Source organism: Apis laboriosa, unplaced genomic scaffold (assembly GCF_014066325.1).
Source record: "Apis laboriosa isolate Shangri-la unplaced genomic scaffold, ASM1406632v1 scaffold1_cov151, whole genome shotgun sequence".
Taxonomy (NCBI): domain Eukaryota; kingdom Metazoa; phylum Arthropoda; class Insecta; order Hymenoptera; family Apidae; genus Apis; species Apis laboriosa.
In genome coordinates, this window is record NW_025222279.1 from 4164829 (window position 1) to 4189746 (window position 24918).

The 24918-nt window shown below is 41.1% G+C and overlaps 1 protein-coding gene across 2 annotated transcripts in view; it reads right to left on the reverse strand.

Annotated features, from left to right (window-relative positions):
* Positions 1 to 68: 68 nt before the first annotated feature.
* The window catches only part of LOC122712254 (leucine-rich repeat-containing G-protein coupled receptor 4-like), a 27735-nt gene continuing 2885 nt past the window's right edge, over positions 69 to 24918 (reverse strand). The window contains exons 1-2 of one of the 2 annotated variants that reach the window (XM_043931742.1): positions 4334 to 4375; positions 69 to 2319 (exon numbers count right to left, since the gene is read on the reverse strand). In XM_043931742.1, coding sequence (XP_043787677.1) covers positions 377 to 2319; positions 4334 to 4373 — 1983 coding nt within the window. In that variant the 5' untranslated portion in view covers positions 4374 to 4375 and the 3' untranslated portion in view covers positions 69 to 376. Of the gene's footprint in view, positions 2320 to 4333; positions 4376 to 24918 lie in introns of those variants that run through there. The other variant, XM_043931743.1, reaches the window with a different exon arrangement.

Genomic DNA, 24918 nt, shown 5'->3' on the forward strand with positions numbered 1-24918 from the left:
CCTCCTCCTCCTCCTCTGCACCCCGTTCATCCGGTACGATTACAATACGCATTGTCGAATAATTTGAACCGACTTTACTCGTCCGCTTCGTCTCGAAATGAGAGACAGAGAGAGTTAAGAATCAAGTCAATCGGTTAGAATAAATCTCCTCTCTCTCGTATCTCCCCAGACAACACATAGACAGATCTTTAACACCGGCTAATCCATTTCCCCCTGATCCGAATCTTCTCCAGGATCCAGGATGAGAGGGGAAGCAAAGTGTATCCCCTCGAACGAAGCCGACTCTCTCGTCGCATAGGGAGAGGGGAGGGTGGAGGCGTTGAACCCCTTTCCGGGGTTCCTGGAAATTTCTCGCGGCCAGGAATCCTCATTTCCCTCAAACGAACACCACGTGAGGCTTCTGCGGGAGCGGTGGCTCGTAGTCGTAATCGTAGTCGTAAGCGTAGTCGAGGGTTCGACGGACGTTGGTTGTCGTCGGCGCGGTTGGAACAACGTTCTGCATCCTGTACAGGGACAGCGCTTCCGGTGGCTCGTCGCCGTGGAGATCGGTCACGTCGGCGACCGCGTACACACCCTCTGCCCCCGTCTGCCCTGCCACCGGCGCGAACGTCTCGCTCGCCGTCGCCGTTTCGCCGTTTCGACGATTGCCACTCGATTGCCTCGCGTACCTGGGCGTCTCGTATATATTCGCATCGTGGGCCCCGACTTTCCGCCCCGACTTCCCCCCCGGACTGCCGTCGTACGGGCTGCCGTCCTCGTTCCCCCGCGCCAACAACCGCCTGCTGTACGATTCCGCGCTCTTGTCCAACTCGTCGTTGCTCCTCCCCACGTAGACGAGGAATTCGGGCCGGTTGGGGGCAGCGTACGCCAACCTCTTCTTCCTCTTGGACCGCGTGAGGTGTGCTATGAGCGCGAGGATGGTCGCCGTCGCGGCCAGGCAACCGGCAGCCGACAGGGATAGGTAGAGGGGGCTGAGCCGGCACCGAAGCGAGGCCTCGGGAAGGGCGATCAGGGCTTTGCCGGCGAACTCCTCGTCCGTGCAGATTATATCGTGGGTGTCGAGCTCGAGCCTGGACTCGTTCCGCCGCTCTTCAGCCCTGATTACGTTCCACAGCCAGTGCACGGAGCAATTGCAGACGAGGGGGTTGCCGCCCACGCGGAGGGAGGAGAGGCCGTCGACGGGGAATTGGGTCGGTTGCAAGGTCGACAGGCTGCAACGGCGTAGCGAGACCCATTTCAGGTATCTCGCGCTGTACAACACCCTAGCGGGTAGCTCCTTCAGACCCCGATTACCGTCCAACGAGATCCGTTCCAGGTTCACGTTGTCGGCGAAGGCGCGCGCGTGCACGCTAATGATGGTGCAATCGTTCAACTCGAGGCTCCTCAACTCGTAGAGATTGCGGAATCCGGCCGCGTCCAACGCTGCCAGCGGGTTGCGACTCAGTATCAGGTCGGAGAGGACGTTGAGCCTGGCGAGAGCGGGTGTGGGCACGGACGTGAGATTGTTCCCGGAGAGATCTAGGTGAAGGAGGTCCGGTAGCCGGTCGAAGGCGTCGTCACCGATATTCCTGATAACGTTGTTCGCAAGATCCAACGAAACTAAGGAGGGCAACGAGGGCAACGAGTCCCTGTCGAGCTCCTGGATCAGATTGTCGGACAGATCCACGTTCTCCAGGCTTGGGGCGAGGGCCAAATTTTCGGTGGGGATCTCAAGCAGCGAGTTGCCCTTGAGGATCAAGGCGCGGATTTTGTGGAGATTCTTCAACAATCCCTCCGGCAAACTGGTGATCGAGTTGTCGCTAAGATTCAACGTCTCCAACTCGCTCGTGGTCTTGAACGCTTGCTCGTCCATGTCGGATATATTGTTGCCTGCGAGGTTCAACTCTTTCAACGAGGCCAACCCCTGCAACGAGTTCTTGGTCAAGTTTCTTATCGCGTTCCCGCTCACGTTCAACGTGGCCAAGTTCTTTTGGAAGACGAAATTGTCCGAGCCCAGTGTGTGGATCGCGTTCGACGTTAGATCGAGGGCCACCAGGTTACCGTAGAAGCTGAACGACAGGTGGATATTGGCCACGCGATTGTTGGACAGATCCAAGTGGGTGATCTCCGGGTTCAATTGGATCGGGACGACCTCGAGGCCGGCGTAAGCGCAGGAGGCGCGCAAGCTCTCGTCGTCGCAACGGCACTGAGTCGGGCAAAGGCCGCTCGCCGTCATCACTGACATCGCGACGGCCATCGCTATCGCGATTGCCACCGTCGTCGTCGCCGAGGGTCCACGCGATGCCATTCCATATGAACTCCTCCTTCGCTGGAACTGCCCTGCAACGGGATATCAAAAAAAGGGGAGATTTAATACAAATACGAGCCAAAAAATTTTCTTCCTCTTCAACTTTTATCACTTTCGATCTACGCCTCATTTTTCTGATAACGTTGTTCGCAACGTTGTTCATTTTTCAGAGAAATTGGATTGGGCAAGGGCGAGTTTCGGTAAGTTCATTTAAATTACTGATTAAGGCCGCCGGTGTACGGCCCTGGCAGCGCTAAATAAAAGGAGAGGAGGGGGGGAGGAGGAGTGGAAAAAAGTTCGGAATATCTCTGGGCTCGATCAAGCCCTAACATGTTTGTATGTAATTGAAACGAGTGTTTGCCCAGGCTTCCATTGTCCTCTGGCGAAGCGCGGAGACTCGGCTGAACTTGTAATCACGGTAGACATCGTAAATTCGAAACGAGTCATTATTTTTCTTTCAGGCCTTTCCGGGGAAGCAGCCCAACTCGTTAGACTTTCCCATTCAATAATTTCCACGTAATTTCCCTAAGTAGTCTCGCTAAGAGCTAGGCTATATTTTCGACTAATTAACGAGATGAAATAAAACTCGATATAACGTGAAAATCGTCTTTTTCTTTTTTTTAAGAGAAAGATAAATAAACGATGACGATCAGACGAGCGAGATAGATATTTATAGAAAAACAATTAAATTTTTTCAATTATTTTGTATATATGCAGCAGATTTAATTAAGAAGAAGAGATTCAAGTACAACGAATTAAAGAAGATTGCCAATGGAAATTGTAGCAACAGCTGGATACGTTAAAAGAATATTTAAGATTTGTTAAAATACATGCTCGGTCATTTGCAGCACCTGTTGTTGGAGATAAGCGAACAGAAGTTGTTATAAAGCAAAAAAAAAAAAATGATAGTTTTTAACCGCTGAATATAATTTCCTAACGAGTGTCGCATATTACGTTACAGCTTGTGGATCGTGACATAATTATGCTCTTTTGATACGAATATTCAGAAAAAATACGTTGGAGAAAACGATAATACAAATGCTTTTGAAATAATAAATGATTTTGAAATAATAATGAAAAAGGTAATTAAGAAATGTTACAAAAGCTGGAGAAACGGAATAAGATAAAAAAGAAAAAAAAATGGAGACTCAAGTGATTTTAAACGTATAGAAAATATTATTCTTGTGAAATTGTGTCAGAGATATTATTCAATTTATTGTACTTATAATAACTTCTTTTGTATCGAAATGTACACCGTTGGTGAAATAAAATTATATGTGCTTTATGAGACGGAGAGATCGTTCTTCGTTCCTGTCTTGATTCAAATTACAATTGAAATTACGATTTATAAATTGCAAGAAGAATTTGTAAGAAAAATAGATAGAAATCGAGATTACGCGTAAGAATATGAGCAATCTTGGTACCATGATAAAATAGTATCGTAAGGTAAACGAAGGAAAATGGGATCGGCACAACGGTATCTTAATATTGATTACCATCAGCAAATCAATATCATGGTATGCACGTTTATAGAGTTATTAAATAATATATTAAGTACACATGCAACTTTTCCTCATAAATTTCATATTTTCATTATTATTATGTTCATTTTCCTTTCGTTGATATATTAATATCAACGAATATTTAAATACTTAAAGAATCTATTTAACTAAAAAGAAGAAAAAGAAAAAAAAAGAGGAAAAAAAAAATACAAGTATTACGAGCCGGTTATAACCAACGCCACCGCCATTTTATCCATTCGAAGCACGTCAAGCATCCTCCAATATGCTAAACATCGAATCATTTTTTTTTTTTTTTCCACCAACGATCGAATCACGCCTATTGGAAACAGTCCATGTAGAAACTATCTGGCCTGTTTTCCTTTATAAAATGAATCGAACAACATGTCATTGGTCCAATGCCAACAGGCCAACTCAACACACATGTATACAGACAAATATATACGAACTAAGAATGTCTTAGAGCTCAACCCTAAGTCCGCGAAAAGTTTCGAGTTACCACTCACAACTTCCTATGATCGCCTACCTTTTCCTATATACTTTCCCTTCTCGCCAGATAAAGGCATTTTCCCACGATTGCTTATGTTTCAGTCGCAATCCGTTAACCGTTTCCTTCGTTTCCATCTCCAACAATTCTTATCTATTCTTTGCTTTCTTCCATCCCCGCGAAAGCTGTCGCTTTAATATTGAATAGAAACCCATAACCTTTAATGGATCGAGCATGTACATAAGTTGTCGGATTTAAAATAACCTTTCCTATTTTCGTTATCCCATACGGGCTACATTGTATGTAGTTCGTTCGAGTCACACGAGATGGAGTGGTGGCCCGTGGTAATTATGTAAACGATATTCTCCGAGCCGAGTCGTTGGGATCGGGCTAAACAGTTTGGCGAAATAAAAATTCCGGGTCCGAGGCTTTGTAGCGGACGAGCAAGCCGCGAAAGCGTAACCACTCTTCACGTTCCAACGGTTCGCCGCAACAAACTCGATGCAACGAGTTTATTTACGGACACCTGCACGTTCGATTCGTGTTTCAGATTTTACTCGTCCGCCCACCGATACTAGTCCGGCTAGTCCATGGCGTATAGTAGTACACCGTGTATCGATGTAGGGGGCGTATGGGTGCTCGTATTTGTGAGAACAGTGGCGTTTGTGTGCCAACCTTTTTTTTTTTTTTTTTTTCACGCTCTTCGGAATAAATAACATTAGTCCCTCGTGGGGGGATACCGGTGCGAAAGGAACAATGATAAGCGGGATAGTAGGAATAGTTTCAAAAGCGAATCGCGTGCGCTTCGTTGCCGCGGCCGCCACGAAAATTAACAAGCCGATAAAAACTTTATTCGACCGGTCGTTTTTATTATCTCGCGGCTGTGTGTGAACGCGCGCGTGTGCATCGAGGGAATACAGAGCGGGAAAGTTGCTCGTTCGAGTACTCATCATCGGGAATAACTGGGAAATAACCGTACGCGAAATTTGCTGGAATTGAACGTGCAGATTTTGTCCGAGACGAGCTTTCTACCTCTTTTTTTTTTTTTTTTTTTTTTTTTTCTCTCCCCTCTTCACCATACTAAGGTAGCTTTTTAACAATCGGACGATTTGAGTTTCGCATCGAGGACCTGTGCTTAAACGTTTTTAACCCAGTGTTTGCCAATCATCTACGAATTTGCGACTACGTTTTTCTTGATAACCAAATTTCTTCCATTCGTAAAAATAATACGGAAATAGTAAATGAATATATATATATTGATTATAGAATATCGTACGACGCAAATAAATAAATTTTGAAAAAATCTTTACGAAATTTCTTATAAAATAATCGTGATAATCTTCGATCAAGTATATTGCAAATCCCTCCTTTCCAGCAAACATTTTTTGCTATCCACAGGTTGGGAATCCGGGGGTTAAGCGAAGCATAGCGAATACGGAAGCTAGAGAAGCACCGAAATTGTGGAAGCCTTGCAGTGGCAACGTATTCCGTGTTTGAACTTTGCGAAGTTATCGATGTAAGCGTTGGAAAATAATGGCGACTAGTAAACGTCGAGGATGCTTAATCGAGCCGTAGCTTTTAATCGGGATTTTGTTAGTAGAACGCTTTTAATTTGATTATAGCATAATATACGAGCGATTGAAAGCGATAAATACTTATAAAATGAGGTGGCCGTGGAAATTATGCGGGAATTATTGAATATTTACATTCGAAGATAGAATTGGATGAAATATTGGGAAATAAAATTGATGGTGCGAGTTTAATTAAATTAATGAATATTTATTCGATTTTTTTATTTTTTTGTTTTTGATACCGTTAAATAAAATAGATAATTGTAAATTAAAAATAAATATGAATATTTTATAGGAATTTCTTTTGTAACTTGAGATTTATTATTCGTAAATTTTAATATATTTTTCAATCATTTTGTAAATTATGGGAGTAATCCATCTCTCTTTGCCCGAGATTTATTTTATATAAATATTCAAAAACGTAGAAGAATTCTTTCATTTTATAAAAATCGGATAATAAATCGTATAATTTTATGAAAACTTTTTTGAAATTAATCCGTATACGAATTCTGTCTCAATTATAGATCTCGGTAATATTGTAGCACAGGTCTCCAACTTTGAAACTTACTTTCAATAACTTCTATTCTAGAATCGTTTCATTGATTCGATGAATATTTTCCGAGAAGTCTTTTATTAACTTTTTAGAAAAGAATTATTTTTAACTAACGATGAATAATGAAACCGTGGAATATCAAATATAAAAAAAGAAAAAAACCATAAATACCATATCCTACAAAAAAAAAAAAGAAAAAAACAAAGACGCATTAAAAAAAAAGATGAAAACAGATTAACAGAATAAATTCTGTTAACAAAACGGTGTTATAAAATAAAAGAATACGTACGTACGAGAACTTCTTTTTATCAAAAGAATAATTTAATACACTTATTATTTATTACATAATTGCCACCCCCGAATTTTCTACGAATATGATTATTTAATTCAAACATTAAAATATTAATTCCATCATCGCTGGCCACCCTCGGCGCAGCAGTCACGGTACATTAATGCCATTTTAATATCACATTACAAATTGTAATACCATTACCGTATTATCAACTCTCTCTCTCGAGCGATTCGAGGTACGAGCCCAAAGAAAATCCATTCAATCAGGCCCTGGATTCAAACGCCGCGTTTACATCGAAACGATCAGCCCTCCATTGAATAAATAAAAAAAGAAGAGAAGAAAAGAAAGAAAGAAAGAAAGAGAAAAAGAAAAAAAGACCCAAGCACAAAAGTCCAACCGCAGCCCAGGTTTAAACACCCCAGGTAGTTTTCACTCCCCCGTTCCTTGCGGACGGACGATAATACACAAAAGGAATAGCGTTTCACAAAAGGCTCCATCTCGCGGTAACGCGATCGTCTCGAATCATTCGCGGATTCGAATCCCAACCCAGACGCTCCACAGGGGACATTAACTCGTCGCCGATAATTTCAATTCCGTAACCGGTCTCCTGGCAAGTGTTCCGAATACCGAAAGGGCCTAGGCTCTCTCTCCTAGGTTAAGTGGCGGCCGTGCCAGTAATTTTTCACGTCCCCTCCTCCTTCCTCCCCCATCCACAAGGAGTAACAAATGGCGCTGATCTCGCCTGTCATGTATAATGCACAGATTTACAGCATTCCGCTATCCGGACAGACCTATATATGTCCTCCTCCCTCCTTCCCTCCCTCTCTCTCTTCCGGGACCCGCGGCAACAACGGGAAAAAAGAAAAAAGGGGGGGAAAAGGGGGAAAAAAAAATGTACAGGGGCGGACGTTAACATCCGCGGCATGTAATATCCCGTATGGCAGGTCGAGCGTTATTTTCTCCGGGAAATCGGTCGCTGCTGTTCTCTCTCTCTCTCTCTCTCTCTCTCTCTCTCTCTCTCTCTCTCTCTCTCTCGGGTCGAAGGCTGGACCAGACAGCGGATTTTTGCACGAGAAGGGAGGGACGGATCCTCTCGATGCGGAGAGGGGAGGGAAGGGGGCGGGGGAAGACGACGAAAGTCGTGAAGAGTGCTAGGGGGTGAAAACGGTGGCGAAGGTCGGCCGTCGAGGATCAAGGGGAGCGTGATTACCTACGAAATTCAGGCTTTTCCGGCCATAGCTATAAGTGACAGCTAGCCTGATAAACAACACTTGTCCACGGGCTGAGAGAACGATAAGGGGGAGGGAGAAGGGATGTATTAGGCCGGGACGATCTTTCGATTCGGGGGAGGGAGAGGGGAGGGGGGGGGGGAGGAGGAGGATATTTGTGTTGGATACTTCCGTGAAATTAGGTCCGTGGCTTTCGTTCACGGGTCGATGGATAGATGGCGGACCTCTTATTGCGGTTTTATTGCTCCTTTCGATTTTTGAAACGTCGTTAAATCTACTATTACGATTTCTATGGGGGAGTAATTTTATATTTCTTTAGGAGATTTTGGTGGACGAAAGTAGATTTTCTCGTTGTTGTTGTGACGTTTAACTGTGCGCGATCTTAATAAGTGGATTAGTTTCTTCTAGAGTTTTTTGGGAAATTGGGAAATTTAAGAGAGCCAGGGATTCAATGGAATCGTTAACTTATTTCGATTTTTCTCGTTTCGAAGAATTAATAGAGTAATTTCATTTTCTTTTTTTTTTTAGGGAATTTTGGTGAAAGTAGACCTTTTTTTTTGAGTTGCTGTTGATCTCTAGCTGAGAATCTACTTAGAGCTTAAGTTTTACTTACAAAGTTCCAAAGTTGGAAAATTTACAAATGATTAAGATTAAGGTTAATTCGCGGATTTTTCTAAAATTTTGCAATCTAAACTGTTGATGTTGAAAGAAGAAATTACCTCGCAATATTTATTAATTAATATTCAAGTATCTAAAATTTTAAGGCGAATTTCAAGTAGATGGAAAAATGGAAATTGTTTTATCTCTTTAAGAAGAATTTGTATTAGGGCCAAATCTAGGGAATCTCGTAAATTTGCTAAAACTATGGTACATCTCCGCGGATAGAGACAAGTTTTATAAGCTATTCTAAGCAATCTGATGTTTGCCCCAAGTTACGCCAAGTTGTATCATGCGAACTCGACAACTGAAACAGCTAAGTTTCGCCACTCAGATCTTGCTACGTTAACGGGCTATTCTTTTTGCACAACTTGCCCTTATCTTTGACAAATAACGCGCTCCGGGGGAGGTCACTGTAATTAAACTTGTCGTTAACGTATCTCCTTAATAAAACCATCGCGACTCGTGACGTATATGATGAAACTTAATTCTCGTAATCAACTTAATTGAAATGTTTTAGATAAACACGTATATCTGACTTAACATAACAAGATAAAAATATTTCCGATATTTAAATACTCGTACATCATAATTACAATCCCAAAATCAAGTAAAATAAAATTTCTTTTACGATATAACATTGGTTCCCCATAAAAACGTGATTCATCTCGCATGTTTCGTCGTTCACGAAAATATATCCCATATATTATTTTTCACATCAGAAATGCCTCTCCTCCTTTCCAATAATTCTCAAAAATTAAAATTACCGTTTGATAATCATCGTTTGATCAATTCTCTGGTTACCAGCACAAAGGCGGGCGCGAGAACGCCTTTCAAAGGAACGAAAGGTCCCATTTTCAATGTTCAATCGACGCATTAAGAACGATCGTATCGACGGTCGATAATAGCCTTTCGCCGTGACCAAGCCTCGAATATCGAAACACGTACATCACGAGCGGGATGGAATAATCCTCGATTTTCACTTCGGTCGTGCGATTCGAATCGGAAGCGGTGCGGAAAGAAAAGAAAATTCCCTCGTTTAAGGATCCCCGTGAAGAGCCTTGAAATATTCACGTAGTCGTCGTCGTTGTCGAAAGTCCGCGCTCGGATCGGAGATTTCCCGTTTACCGATAAAGAGGGAATAAATAATAAATGGGAGGGTGTGTTTCCTTATCTGGCCACGGATAAAACGAAATTTGTCCTGGGCATGCATAATACATACGGAAATGGCATCGAACGAGCTGGCTAGGCTTGTGCCGCCGACTTCTTGTCTATAATGGAATCTGCGCGCGGGCCACGGCCAATTTCTGAGGATGGTATAAAGCAAAGAAAACCCAGTCGGGGCAACATATAACGGGGCGAGTCATTCAATTTACAGGATCCCCCCTCCCACCCTTTTCCGTTTCCAACTCATCTCGTTCCAGCCTCGGTGGCTCCGAAACTGAACTGAAGATGAGCCAAACTCATACCATCTCTTGGCTAACCACGAAGAGGGGAGGGGTGGTCCAGGCACTACACCCCCGCAGCGATGGCTTCGAGCTACACGTGCTGCAACCGTTCTCGCCACCGATGAACGACGAACGTATCGAAATTACTTACGTCTTGGCACCGGTGCGAGTGTGTATGCGCGCGCATGCGCGTGCGTGTACAGAACTCGATACACCGATTTCGAGAGAGCTCGACTCTTTGGCCTTCGACTCTCGGTTTTCTGACTTCTGCTCCTACAATACAGGCGATAACAAGTTTTCCTGCCGAGTTTCGCTTCTGCCAAGGAACGATCTGGCCAGACAGACCTCGATCGCATTTTCTATTCACGATGCGCTGTTTTATTCTACGTGCTTTGTTTATTTTTAGTTATTTTTCGAATCTTTAGATTATCGTATCAACGTGGAAGTGTTAAATAATATTCGATGCAAAATGGATTTTAAATTGATTAGTTGCTCGATAATTCTCTGTAAAGTTGTTATATATATATATACTTTTATTATATTTTATTATATATATGTGTATATAAGTATTGGATAACGCGATCGAATTCTTTTGTTAGGGATTAGTTTGCGAGTCACGATGGGATTGTTGGGAGGGACAAATGAAAGACGAGAAGAAGAATTACCATTGTCGCTTAATCCCTCTTCCTAAGTTTTCCAAAGCCTCGTATTTCCGTACAAATACCGTAGAAAATCGCGGTCGGCTCAATTTACCAAATTGAAGGAACCGCGATGAAAGCATTTCGCCCCGCTCTTCGCCGTGACAAATAAACACACCCCCCCTCCTATGAATCATAATTCCCTCCTATGAATCAAAATTTTTGCGCGATCTCAATTTTTACACGAGACCTTCCCTATTCCACTTCCTCCTCGTTCCAGTTCTCCACCGAACGCTTCGCTATATTTCTCTTTATATTTTCAACTTATAAAATTTCCTCCAGACTTCAAAGCGATACAATTTGAACAAAAGTTCGTTTTAACATTTTATTTAAATACAGGTAAATTCGATACGAAGATATATCGATATGATAAAAATTATCCCAACGATACAAATATCCGAGAAATTTATGAAGAAAAGAAAAGAGAAATGAGCGATATGAACGAGATGATACAGGCATCGTGTTATATCCCGTCCCCTGTCGCCGCGTAGGGGCGGCTGGGAAAAGTCATTAAAGAGGAATTTTTGGCGCGACGAGGGTGATAATCCTCAACACGCCCCATTTTCTTGCAGCAGTCAAAAGAAAAGTCATTAAGCTTTGGCCAACTTCGAACTGGGTTGTCGAGATGGGTTAAAATTCAACCGTGCACGAGATACCGTCGCCCTTTGTGAACGTAAAATTCATTTGCCCGTTTAATGGCCCGTGAACATTGTAACATTGTTGTTCGGAAGTTGATCGTTTCGTTGGAATAATAACGGGATGCAAATTGATGCGACGCGCGAGACACTCGCGAGTTATTTAATTTGCCCCAAGATTACCGTTCCTGAGACGTCTCTTGTTTCCAACGTGTGTGTGTGTGTGTGTAACACGAACACTATGTATATAAGATATTGAAAAATTGTTGAAAGAACTCTTGGAGAAATAAAATTATAACGTAAAATTACGAAATATATATATATATATATATATATTTTAAAGAGAATTTTGTTAAACGCGATAGTATAATACAAAATGTTTTTCCTTTGAACGAGAAGAAGATTCGAAAATTTATCCAGGATAAACGCGCGTGTATAGAAAGAGGGGGGGAACATTTTGTATTAAAACCACCAATTTTCTCGCAGAATTGCAATTTGGGAAACTGCATTGTAACGAATGTAAATTGAAATAAAGCGAGGAGACTCTGGCACACGAGTTATTTGATTTTTCAAATTTATACAGATTGGATGCGCACGACAGTTTTTTCTCTTTCTCTCTCTCTCTCTCTCCTTTCTCTTTTTGGAGCATAAATCGCAACGAAATATAAAATTGATATAAATATTCAATCCGTTGGAACTCTATTCGTTAGTAGGAGGGGAGGAAACTCGATCGAGAATCGCGATGGATTAAAAAGTAAAGAATAATAATTCCGAAAAAAAAAAATTACACCCCCTTCTATAACATTTCTATTGAAAATTTAAAACTCGAGATCCGTTCTCGATTAATCATCATTGCTCTCAGTGATGTTTAATCACTGTCCATTTAAACAAAATCTGTCACCTGTCCCGCGAATGCAAAATTATAACGCGAATCGAAGGAGGGAAATTATTATTCTCTTCTCTAAAACTCTCTGAAGCTGCAAAATTGACGGTGTAGAAGCTAATTATTAAACCCTTAACGTAACGATACGATGCAAACGATGAAAACGAAAAACGTTATGAAAATGAAAATGGCGCGTTTCTGTCGCGTTTTATTTCGAATCGCGGGGAAATTAAAGGCCGCCGCCGTCGCTCGCTCATATTGCTTATCGTTAAAGCCGCGGGAATATGCATGAGCCGCGTAGAAATTGCCACACGAGTTGTGTACACACGAAACCGAAAGAACCATTCCCCCACCCCGCGCGATATAATAAACGCACGGCCAATTGGCCCAGATCTGGCGCATACACTAACTGATTAAACGTTAATATCGTTGGACACTTTGCACGAAACCGGGATTGTCCGGGATTGTTCGTGATAAAAACCAACACCGACCCTCCCCCTCCCCTCCTATATCGATATTTCGAGCGGCTAAACAAATCGAGCCGCTCCATCCGTTTGAAATTCCCGCTCAATTACACTCTTTACGAGGCCAACCCTTTGCAACTGGTTCGCGTTTGTTGTGGAGAGGGGGGGGGGGGAGGAAGGGAGAGAGAAGAAAAACAAGATACGATAATTCCATTATTATAACCCAGTTGTGATTATAATTTTTTTAAGAATATATAAAGTATTTCCTATTATTTTCTATATTACATGTTTTATATTATTTGTTCAGTCGAAAAGAACGAGTTAACTCGTCATTATCGATAATCTAATAATAATTTCTTTTCTTGGGAATTTCTTCGCGTTTTAATGCGGCCATATCGAGATTTTTATTTCGTTTAATTATATATAGATTTTCGCGATCTCTTCGACAGTTTATAATTGGATAATTCGTGTTATTACGAGGAGGCAAAAATTATATATTAGCTTTTTATAAAATATAGGATGTTACAATATGGAATAATAGCGTAACTAGGAAGTAAGGAAAAATTGATCGAAATTATTGATTGTTCCCAAGTTTGAGAGAGTTTTAATATTCACGATGAATAAAGATGCTTAATAAATACGTATATAAAAAATTATTTGTTTTAAACTTATAAGAGATTTCATTCTATACAGAAATAATACGGGAATATTTCCTTCTTAATAACGCGATAAAATGTATTCTTTCATTCGAATATGCACAGCTAACTTCCCATCTGTTTAGAGATAATCACCGTATATATATATTTTAGAAGATTATCTCTTTCAGTTTTTGACAACAGTTCTTTTATTTCTATGACGCGATGTATCATATGATCGATACGCTCAACTCCCCTTTCTTTTTTACAAACCCATAAATAATCAATAGATAGTCCACAATGCCTTACGTCTCGAAGATAAATGGTCTTTGACCCTACATTTATCGAGCATATTTCCTATATTACACGTTGTTCAACCGAGAAGAACGAGTTAACTCGTCATTATCGATACTTTTAACCTAATAACAATTTCTTTTCTTGGGGATTTCTTCGCGTTTTAATGCAGCCATTATTATATTCGAATTATTATACAGGCAGAAATTAACCCTTGCGATCCCATGGGCCGTAATTTGATTTGTACGCCGAATATTGGCCGGATATCGGCCGATTAATCGATACCAATATATTTCGTTTCATAAATCATTTCGAAACACGAGTTTGACCAAATCGCGAAAAATCTCATTCGAAAGTTCGACGAAAACACGTTCGTTCGTTCGTGGAAACACATTTCGAACGGGAAAAAAAAAAAAAAAAAAAAAAACACCCTCGTTCATATATTCATTCTCCGCCTATTCATCAAGCTACATAAAAATCCACTTCCATTAGATTTAAATCTAACCAAAAGACTTAACTTAAAATTAATTACGTTTCGTATATATTTTTTAAAATCCCACATCTGAGAGGAGAGTTTTCAACAAGTGACCTAGTTAACAGGTTGATTAGCACCACGTATACCCCTCCCCTCCCATATAAATATACATATACACGAACTTTCCTCCACTATGCACAATGTTGTTCACGAATACGTGATTTCCAAGCGAAATGAAATTATCGAAGGATTTTATGTATATATATATATAAAAGAAAAAAAAAGTAAAAAAAGTAAAAAACCTAGGAGAGAATAAAAAGACCGACCTCTATCCAGACTCGTGCACGCGAAATCGGAAAATTCGAGACGAGGTACATATATATATATATATATATATATATAAAATATATAGATATTCTCGCTTTAAGAGAGGACGTTGCCTCGTCTTAATGAATAGTCCTCCTCGTTGAACGACGGCGTGGTCGTCGAGAATAAATTACAGGTTCGTAGCCATGGAAGTGGACCCTTTAACGCGCGCGCCCCCACCACTTTAATTTATGCATTTCTTGACCCACACCGACCGGGACCCGGTTTTCCTACCTGTTGGTTCCTCGTCGGTCTACCACCTGTTCGAAAGGGATCCTCTCCGATCCCGAGATGCGGAGAAAAAGAAGAGAGAAGGAATCCGAAGAAAGGAGGAGGAGAACAAGAGGAACGGAATGGAAGGAACAAGAATAAAAAAAAGAAAATACGATGGCCATTTACATTTTTCGAATGGCAGCTGCCGCTTCGATTCGAAACGGATCCCCGATAACTCGTTACGAGGCGTTCGACAGCGAACAGCCCTCAGATTTAACGCCGTTTAACGAACCGGGCGGCTATTAATTTATCGGGCCCGCTATGGGAGAGAAGGGCAATATTTTCGAGGGAGCCGGTAGGCGCCAGGAATTTCTACCGCCGGAGGACAGATGTTTCCCGCGCGATTTATCCCTTTTAAGCGGTCTACACACGAAACGCGTCGCGATACGTTCGCCATCGATCTCTGATTTTCGTATGTTTCGTATGTTTTTGATCAATAGAAGGTATTTTTTCTTTGAATTTTTGCAGAATTTGGAAAATTGGAAAGAATTTCGATTGGAAAAAATGATTTGATCGTTTTAATATATATATATTAAAGCATACGAACGATTGTGAATGCAGAAAGGATTCGATCGTGTGTAGGCCGCTTTACTCGAGGCGAGGCGCTATCGATATAATCGAAAAGGCGCGATAGCTTTCGGCGATTTCGGTAATGAACGTTCCCATCCCTTTATCGGATATTAGAGGAGGGTGGGAAGAGTATCGCGTCGAGTTTTGAAGGCGAATACGAACGAGGATATCATGAAATTTTCATAAAACGATCAACAGGCTGGGGAGAGAAGGGAGGAGGAGTGGAGTATTTCGTCGAGAATGTTGTTGCACCCTGTCGTACGAGTCTCATCCACGCTCTCGTTCGAAGACGTTCTTGACGATGGTTTGCCAGAAAATTATGCAAATCACGGGGAAGAGGCCCCGGCCTCGTGTGGAAGCCGAGAGAAATTGGTATCTTGATAGGGGTTGAGAGCGATCTTAAAAGGAAAAGGGATGGACGTTCCACGTGGACTCATCCTTCGGAACATCCTGCGTGAATGTGCTCGTACACTCCAGGCAAAAAACTATTATATGGAGTCATTCCAATTGAAAAATTGCATCCCTTAAATAAATGTCGTAAAATAAATTTTTACGAAATAATCGTATCGGATATCATTACTTCTCCTCGTCAATTTCTGTCAATCGATCATCGATCCTTCGCGTCCAACCCTGAAAAGCATCTCTATACTTACGAACGATAGTGTACATACGCAGAGCCAGACGGAAAACCGACTGAACAGCTACTTCTCTCCGTTTCGAGTTTCGAGAAGGGGATGCCGGAGCACTCGATCGGTCATCGAGCATCTCTGAAACGATTTCAGCCGCGATATCGCGCATAGAGGCTTGGTAAGAGGGGTCCGTTTCCTCGGTGAAATATTGCCTTCCTCCCCGGGATCGGCGAAAAGAGGGAAATATCGCGTAAACCGAAGGCGGTAGAGAGGGTCGTGCAAGAGTCGCGGGGACACGTTGAAAGAAGAAAGGCGAAGGGGAGGAGGCGCGACAGCATTAGAAAGAAGGAAGGAAGGAAGGAAGAAGAGAGAAAGCGGAAGTGATCCCGCGAGGGGTAGAAACGAGTAGGAAAAAGCCCCCCCGTACAATTGCAATCCGGACAAATATCCGGGGCCGAGACGAACGGCGTACGAACAAAGACGAGAGGTTTCTCTCTCTTCGCGCGGCTAGAGAAATTGTTCGGGTTACTGCGAAACGAAACGAAACGAAACGAAACGAAACGGGACGAAACGAAACGAAACGAAACGAAACGAAACGAAACGAAACGAAACGAAACGAAACGGGACGAAACGGGACGAAACGGAACGAAACGAAACGGAACAAAACGGGACGAAACGGGATGGAACGGAACGGAACGGAATGGAACGAAACGCTTCTCTCTCTTTCTTCTCTCTCTTTCTCTCTCACTCACTCTACGTATATATATGCGGCAGTCGATAAACCGCGCCTGCGTAGCTCAAACACAGAAGAGAGCTCACCACCCCCTCTGAAAGGGCTCCACAGGAGCGTGGCTCCCTTGTGCACACGCATACCTTCTTCGTTCAACGTTCCCGCGCACAGGGGTGTGGATTAAAGATATTAAAGATACCCGTGGAGAGTACGCGCTGCCAGCTTCATTCTCTCTTTCCGGATTACACGGACTAGGGATTCGTACTTCTACTATCATTCGCCACCTTGCCTCATCCACCAGTCACACCCTTTGCTTTTCGCATGCGATATCATTTTTATTGGCGAGGCGCGAGTGCCTCTTTCAGCCTGAGGCCGCCTCCTCTCTCTGTCACTCGTTTATTTATCTCCTCTCTTTTTTTATTTTTTTTTTCTTTATTCTCCTTTCTAATGAATATTAATTCTATTTCAAGTACGGGGAAATTTCTCCTCTTCTCCCTTTTTTTAAGGGACATTCGCTGCTCCTGTTGCTTCGAGGGAAAAAATGGTTGCGCGACTACGTTCGGAGCGAGTTAAGTTCGTTTGCATGGTAACGCGATCGCGATGCGTCTTTACGCAGTAATCCGCTCCGCGTGTCGTCGCACGACGCGAGTTTCAAGACGCAATCGATAGTCTCGTGGACGGCTTCTCTCGGTGGGAAGAAAAAAAAAAAAAAGAAAAAAGGAAAAAGGGAGGGAGAGCTTTTTTTACACGTTCCGTGATTTTCAACCCTTTATCAGGCGTCGGTCGGCGGTCGACTGGAAACACGACTTGGAATTACGTTGTTGAATTATTTAACAACACGACGACATTTCGATCGCGAGTACCACCACTCTCCTGCGAGAGAAAACGGAAAACGAGACAAACGCGATATAATTGGGGTTGTACGCACCCCACCGAGAGACGGGGCTAATTAACATTGCATTAACGACCGTGCGACAACGTTAGTCGTCCAACCGATTTCCCCCTCCCCCCTCCCCCCTTTTTTTGTTTGCTCAAATCCCCACGAATCATCCCTCTGCAAAACCGAGCGTGGCCTAGAAGCCACGCTGGATTTATCGGAGGTTCATCGTTCAGCCATTTTTTTCCATGTATCGTTCCGTAAAATTGTTGAAGAGGGGGGAGAGAGGAGGGGGTCGTAACGATCCCTAATTTTACGCCGTATGATTTACTTTACGACTCCAATGTTAATTTCCCTCGAGTGATTTTCCCCTCCCCCCCCCTCTCTCTCTCTCTTCTTTTTTCTCTTCTTTTTTTCTTTTTCACTCCATCCTCGATAAGTCCAGTTTTTATCGGAGATGAAATATAGGAACGTTCACGGGCACGACGGATGTGATTTACAGCGAGGAACGGAAGCGTTCATACGACGAAAAAATTATAATGAGGTATGGGGCGGATTGGAATGAATGTACTGGGTTTAATTTGGTAAATGTTACGATATCGTTTATACCGTGTATTCGATGCGAAGGATGAAGTTATAACGGTAGGGGTATACACAATTTGGTGACAAGGGAAATCCTCGAGCGAACAGGTTTTTTTTTTTTTTTTTTACCACAGGTTTTTTCGGTGAATTAATGCCACGCGTTGTTTTTCGTTGAATTATCGCTGTAATAAATTTTTCCCGGATATTTCTTCTCTAACGGATTAGCTGACACGTAAAGAGTCGACATTCATTTCGCATTTTTCCCCCGTTGAATTTCATGTTTCTATTATTTTCGATAAGTAAATACAAAAAGATGCATAATAATTGATCGTTGGATAAATAACGAGTGTCGAGAGAAAGAGATTAAAAAAAAAAATTATCGAAAATTATTAAATTAAATTCCATACGACCAAAATTTTTTTTCCACGATAGTAAATTTAAAAATTACAATTCTCTAATCTCTTTACATCCACGGAACGAACGGATCAAAATAGGAAGGTATCTTTAAATACCTAATAAGAGAAGTTTGAGCTTCGAAACATGAGAAAATCCACGTCTCACGAAAGTGTAACAACAAACTTTCTCCCTCGATTTCCACCCTCCACCATGCACTCTTTGTTTCCTGTCTTTCGAGAACTTCCTGTCCCTCCCTTTCAGCACCTTCCACCATTCTTCCTCTTTCCTTCTCTCTCTTATTTTTCTTTTTCGCCCATTTTTCATACGAAACACTCGCATGGAATACACCCATCTGTCACTCTGCGTTGAACGCAGTGGATCCAATTACAGATATATTTTGCGGGATGTTCGATTAGTTTGTTGCGGTTAACGGGATAACCGGAGATTAAACGCGTTGTTCCTTCCCCTTTTAATGGCGAGTACACAAATGGCACATATACGCAGGATAATCGATGAATATATCGTCGATCGTTATCAAATAATTAGTATCTTCATCGCTATTGTCCTCTCAACGTTTAACGCTCTCGTTGTTTTTAAATTCGCCGCGAACGAAACGGACGATTCCTCTTGCTTTTTTCCTCTTTATCCGCCAACGTGATAATGCGTCTTACTTTTTTTTTTTTTTTTTTTTTTTTTTGCGGACTACTTTTTACCAGTTACGGTTTTTACTATCCCGTTAAATATGAATTTATGGCTTGGCGAACACAATACCGTTGCTTTCGCGAAATACAGTTGCTGGATTTTAATGAGATTCTTTCCATCGAATTTTACGTTCGAACGATTTTTTTTTTTTGTTTTGTTTTGTTTCTACGTTACGGGATTACGCGAATTGTTTGTTGACAAGGGGAAAGGGGAGATGCTCTTCTTTACTCTCAATCGCGTTGTTTAATTTAAATAAATAAATTGTGCTTTAGCAGAATTAACGTTTCTCTTGGATCGATTAATTAAAAGTTAAAAAACCATACGATTCCGAATCTGATATTTTTAGTTTCTATTTTAACGTCATTATTGAATACAGCGTTGAATAATTAAGAACTATCGTCTAAAAGAGCATGATATCAGTTATGTATAAGATACGTTATGTTATACAATAGCTGGTTTATTCGTTTTGAATAATTGATAGTCTAATAATTGACGTATGGTTTCTCTCGTTTAACTTGTAATTCTATTTAAATATCTAGTTTGCTTAAACAATTGATTAATTGAAAATAATATCGATTTAATATCAATTTATTTTGTCGAAAATTTTAAAAACTTTTAGCAATATTGATCATTTTCAATACAATAACAATTTCTATTAATTTGTATATCAACGTCATGGTTAAACGTATATAGAATAATTTATATCGATATTCACTATACGACGAAAGTATACGATAGCATTATTACTTATATACAAATATAACATAACGTATAATTTATTTATTCGCTTTGAATAGTTGACATTCGTATAATCAATGTTTCGATCTTCGAATAAACAATCCTGTCACGCTGCACTCCGTTCAACGAGATTTCAATGGCAACAATCCTCTATCGCTAATGTACAAACACTCGACATGCAAATTTTATCAGCTTGTACTACACGCGTTAAAGATATCACCGTCACATGTCGTGAACAACTGCCTTCAAGTAACAATAGGCAAGATCTATGTACCTAAGAAAACGAGAAGACCACTCTTCACCTTCCCTTTCCTCCTACCATTGCGAACGATTAATTTACAAAACCGCAAAGAGGTTAGGTTTGTGTCCACGGTCTCGGGGACTGTTTTATTGGCTATCGCGGCGTATGTTCCCGTGGGATTCTTTTCCGATTCCTTTGTTCGATTCCACAATGTTGTTGGTCGTGTGGTAAGTAATCTCATTGTTCCACGGGGAGAAGGAGAGGAAGGAAGGTAGAATACGTCGAGACTCGTTTGTTGTGTGGGACCCCGAGTCAATTAATGGCGCAGTTCCCGTAGACAAAAGAAATCTTTCTCAAGTGGATTTCCTGAGCCGTGACCTACCACCTAGGGGGCTGTAAACAAAGCCAGTCGGCAAACAAAGTTGGTAACAAAGGCAAACACGATATCCGCCCTTCAAAGTGTCGCGTATAAAATTGAAGTGCAAGGTACAAGTTCACCACGATCGCCGTGGAACGGGCAGCATCGCCTCCCGATATTCTCGTGAAACTTAAATCGCAGGACACCGGCCGCGAAAAGTGGCTGCAAACTGCCGTAACAGTTAAAACGTATGTGTACTCGTTCTATACAGCCCCCAAGTTCGCCGATAAATCTTCCCTTATCGAGCTTCTCTCGAGCGTCCCACACACGTGTACGCGCGCGGCGTGAATGAAAGAGGTTATGTGTGCGCGTATGTTATGTACTTACCATTCGTATATGTGTCGGCGTGGATAGGTGAAAACTGCGAAATCTGTTACAGGGATCTCACCCACAGCATCGACGTGGAAATAATTTCAATTATTAAGTCGTTCGTCCCATCCCTTTTGATAAAGAAGTTTCCGACGATAGAAGATCGGTAGAAAGACTAAGCGAACAACAGGTAGCGCTGCGACATCTTGTGGTATTTTAGATGACGTATGTAAGTAGAACTTCTATATGTATTCATTTGCTTTCAAAATTTATTAGGTCATCTTTCGTGTAGTTTCTTTTCTATATATCTTAAGCAAAAAAGAAAAAAATGTCGGTCAATAACGAATGGATTATACATTTTCTCTCGTTTTCCACGATTGTTCGCTACTTTTCCACTAACAATAATCTATCCTGACGAGTTCTATTGTCTTGAACTCAGAAAAACCTCATTACTTATAGGATGACCTAATTTCCCATCTTTCTACGAATAATAAAAGTTTTCAATTCTTCTCTAATTAATGGACGTTTTTCACAATTGTATTATCTATCTTTTCACTAATAATAAAATTTTTCTATTTTTTTTTCTTTTTTTTATAAAATTCCTCTACCGACGAGATTCTATTGTTCATAGTCTAGTTATTTATCCTAATAAATACGGACTTTCAACTTTTCTCACTTAAAATCCAATACTCGTGTACCGTGAAAGCATCCATGAAAAACGAAAACGAATCACGTAGAGTGCTGTAGATAGAAAGGTATTAAGAGCGATTCAACGGTGTCTCGGGTACGGAAGCGACGATTTCGGCATCCTTGATCGCGTACTCTACATTTCTAATGTTGCCGGGGATCGAATGGTCGAAGTCAGAGCAGGATGGAAGTTTGAAGAAGCGGCGAGACAGCTGCAGCCACCTCGAAGAAACGATTCGACGCGGGGATAAAGCGGTTAGGCCCCTATCCATCCTCTATTTCTTCGTGTCCTCCATTCTCTTTCCCAGTTTCTCCGCGGTTCTCTCTCGTTCCACTCTCTTGCTTTTTTCTCTCTCTCCCTCACCTCGAGTGGAGGGAGAAGATGTGTATCTCTGAAAATAGGATTGGTGCGGCACGCATTGTGCCGAGGACACTGTCTCTCCACCTCCACGTTTCACCTACCCTCCCCTATATCCTTGTATTTATAGCCCTCCGGCTTTTCCACCGTGGTTCGCGCCCTACGACCGCTTAATTCGACCGCTCGCGAGAATGCAATCTCTCTCTCTCTCTCTCTCTCTCTCTCTCTCTCTCTCTCTCTCTCTCTCTCTCTGACGTACACGGTCGAGAGGCCGAGCCAGCGTCAATAGCCACAAGCAAATACCTTACGAGGATGCAATACAAGGGACACCAGGTGGACTCCCTTGCTACTTACGTCCCTTAACCGCCTGGCCGAGTATATTTCTTTTCTCTCTTGCCCTTCCAGTGTTCTTCGATGAAGTCGACAAAAGAACGAATAATCGGGTGAACGAATGAACACGTGCAAAAAAAGAGATGCAATCAAGGTTTCCTATTAAGGCTGCTTTCTTTTTACGGTGTCTTTTCCTATTGCCGTTTCTTAGAGATATAGGTTGCGAGAAGATTGAATTGTCTTTGTTGTAAGATATTGCATCTATTAGAAAATCGCATTGCACGTTTCTATCACACGAGCATAGTGTATAGTGCAATATTTGCCTGTAAATTGTTGGGCAATAAACTAGACTCTTCAATACCGTTTTCAACAAATCTTTCTGATCCCATCTTCATCAAACATCATCGAAATCCCCTGTTTTCGTGTTGTTTTTCGCTCACGTGATACACGACAACAGCTAAATACATCCATCATTCCCTTCTTTATTTCCAAACGGCGCACAAACAAGATTTATACCTTCTAGAGAAAAAAAAAGATCAAAGAATAATACCATTCATTTCTACAATCTAAATTCCCTTCGATCGAAAATAATATTTCGGTTTCTAATTATTTCAGACAAAGATTAATTTTATTATCGCATATTAACTAATCTTTAATTTTAAGAAATAAATCTCTAATTATAAGAAAATTATTCAAAATGAATTTAGAAAATTTAGAAAAATACTTTAGATGAACATAGAATAAAAATATTTTATCGATATAATAATCAAATTATCGATGACATTTCATTACGTATTATCGACATTCATCGCGTCAACACCTCCATTCTATCCTAACGTATATAACTGCTCTTAACGCCCCCCTTCCTTTTATCCCACCCGTAACCCCTGACGTATGCAACCCGGCGAGGCAGCTCGGTTGGAAGCTGCGAAAAATTCCTACGCGGACATAAACTGTTCCCGGTTGCACTTTTATCTCCCCCTCCTTTGGAGCTCTTTTTTTCTTTTGGCGCGCATTTGTGGCCCATTTTCACAGGCCACGGTTTTAAAATGCGATCACTAGGCACAGAATACCTTTTCTCCATCCAGGAGGAAACTAATCAGAGAGCGTGCATCCATCGAATGCGTTCATCCGTGGAGGGAAGGAACATACGAGAGGAGGCCAGGTGCGACCCGAGTCGTGCGATTTACCATCGAGTTGTGTGGAAGTCGATCGACCATTCCGGTGAAAAAAAAAAAAAAAAGGAAAAATATCCGGAGGGCGCGTGTATCCCTCTCCTCACGGTTATTAAAATTTCTCACGAACACTCTTGCTGTTTCGTAATTTTTCTCCCGTTCCGTGTTCCCTTTTGCCATTCTTCACCCTACACGGTGCGGTAAAACACGGTACAACGACGAAAAACAAACGCGAGGATCCGTGATAATCATACTTCGTATGATACCTCTATTTTCTTTCTGGTTCCTATCCACTGTGGAGTTCCTATCCTCTACGAGGGTTGACTCTTCTCCTGAGAGATCGATTCGAAAGCAATCGCATCGGACGGTGCATTCAGACCTCGTCTTTAATTGTGTGAAATCTTCTGGCTTTGTTCGATGCCCACTGTTTTTTTTTTTTTTTTTTTTTTGATCCTGGAGAGATAGACTTGTAGATTTAACGGTGGTTTTACTTGATCTCCTTTGAGATAAGTAAATTCTAAATAAAATTTCCAGAGAAGAATTTTCCACTCCTTATTTAAATATTTTAAACACAAAAGATGATTCGATGATTTTAAATTACTCGTTTACCATCGTGACAAAAATTTATCGTGAAAAAAAATATTTGAAACAAAATTCGAATGGCGAAACAAGGCGTATACGGTAAAGTAATCAATTTTTTACTTTGCTTTTTGTTGAAACATGATAAATGCCTTTTTTTTTATATTTATTAAATTCGCAATATTTATCTCTACAATTCGAACGAAAAAATATCGAACGTTGAAAAGTTATATGGATTCGAAAATCAATGATTCATCATTATTTAATTTAAAATTCTCGAATTATTATATTGCAAATTTATTTTTTTTAATTTAAAAGAAATATTATTGAAGATAATTTCTATAATCGCGAATAATACCAAATTAAAGAATAAAACGCGAGATAACCTTTTCATCCATGATATTTTGTACAAATTCATCTCTCTTGTCCTTTTTGTTACAAAGAGGTATTTATCGGGTGTTGAATAAAATTACCAGTGAAAAACGATTTTAAAAGAATGTTGAAGTGTTTCGCAAGAGGTGCAATAATAATATTTTAACAAATGCATTTTTGCGTCCTTTATTTTTCCCCTCTTTTTTTTTTTTTTTTTTTTCATCAAGTACCAAAATCATATTTTCCCTTTTAATTGTTCGTACACTCGTTATTGCGATGCACGATTAATTTAATGCGATTCCATGGATAAAAATCGAGCGATATCAAATCGAGACATCCCAACAAAATCTTCTTAAAACGATTACATTGTTGAACTAATAAAACAAATTGCAAAAGTGAATCATTTTATATATTTCCCAATTATAGGACGTGGCAAAATATAAAAAAAAAAAAAAAAA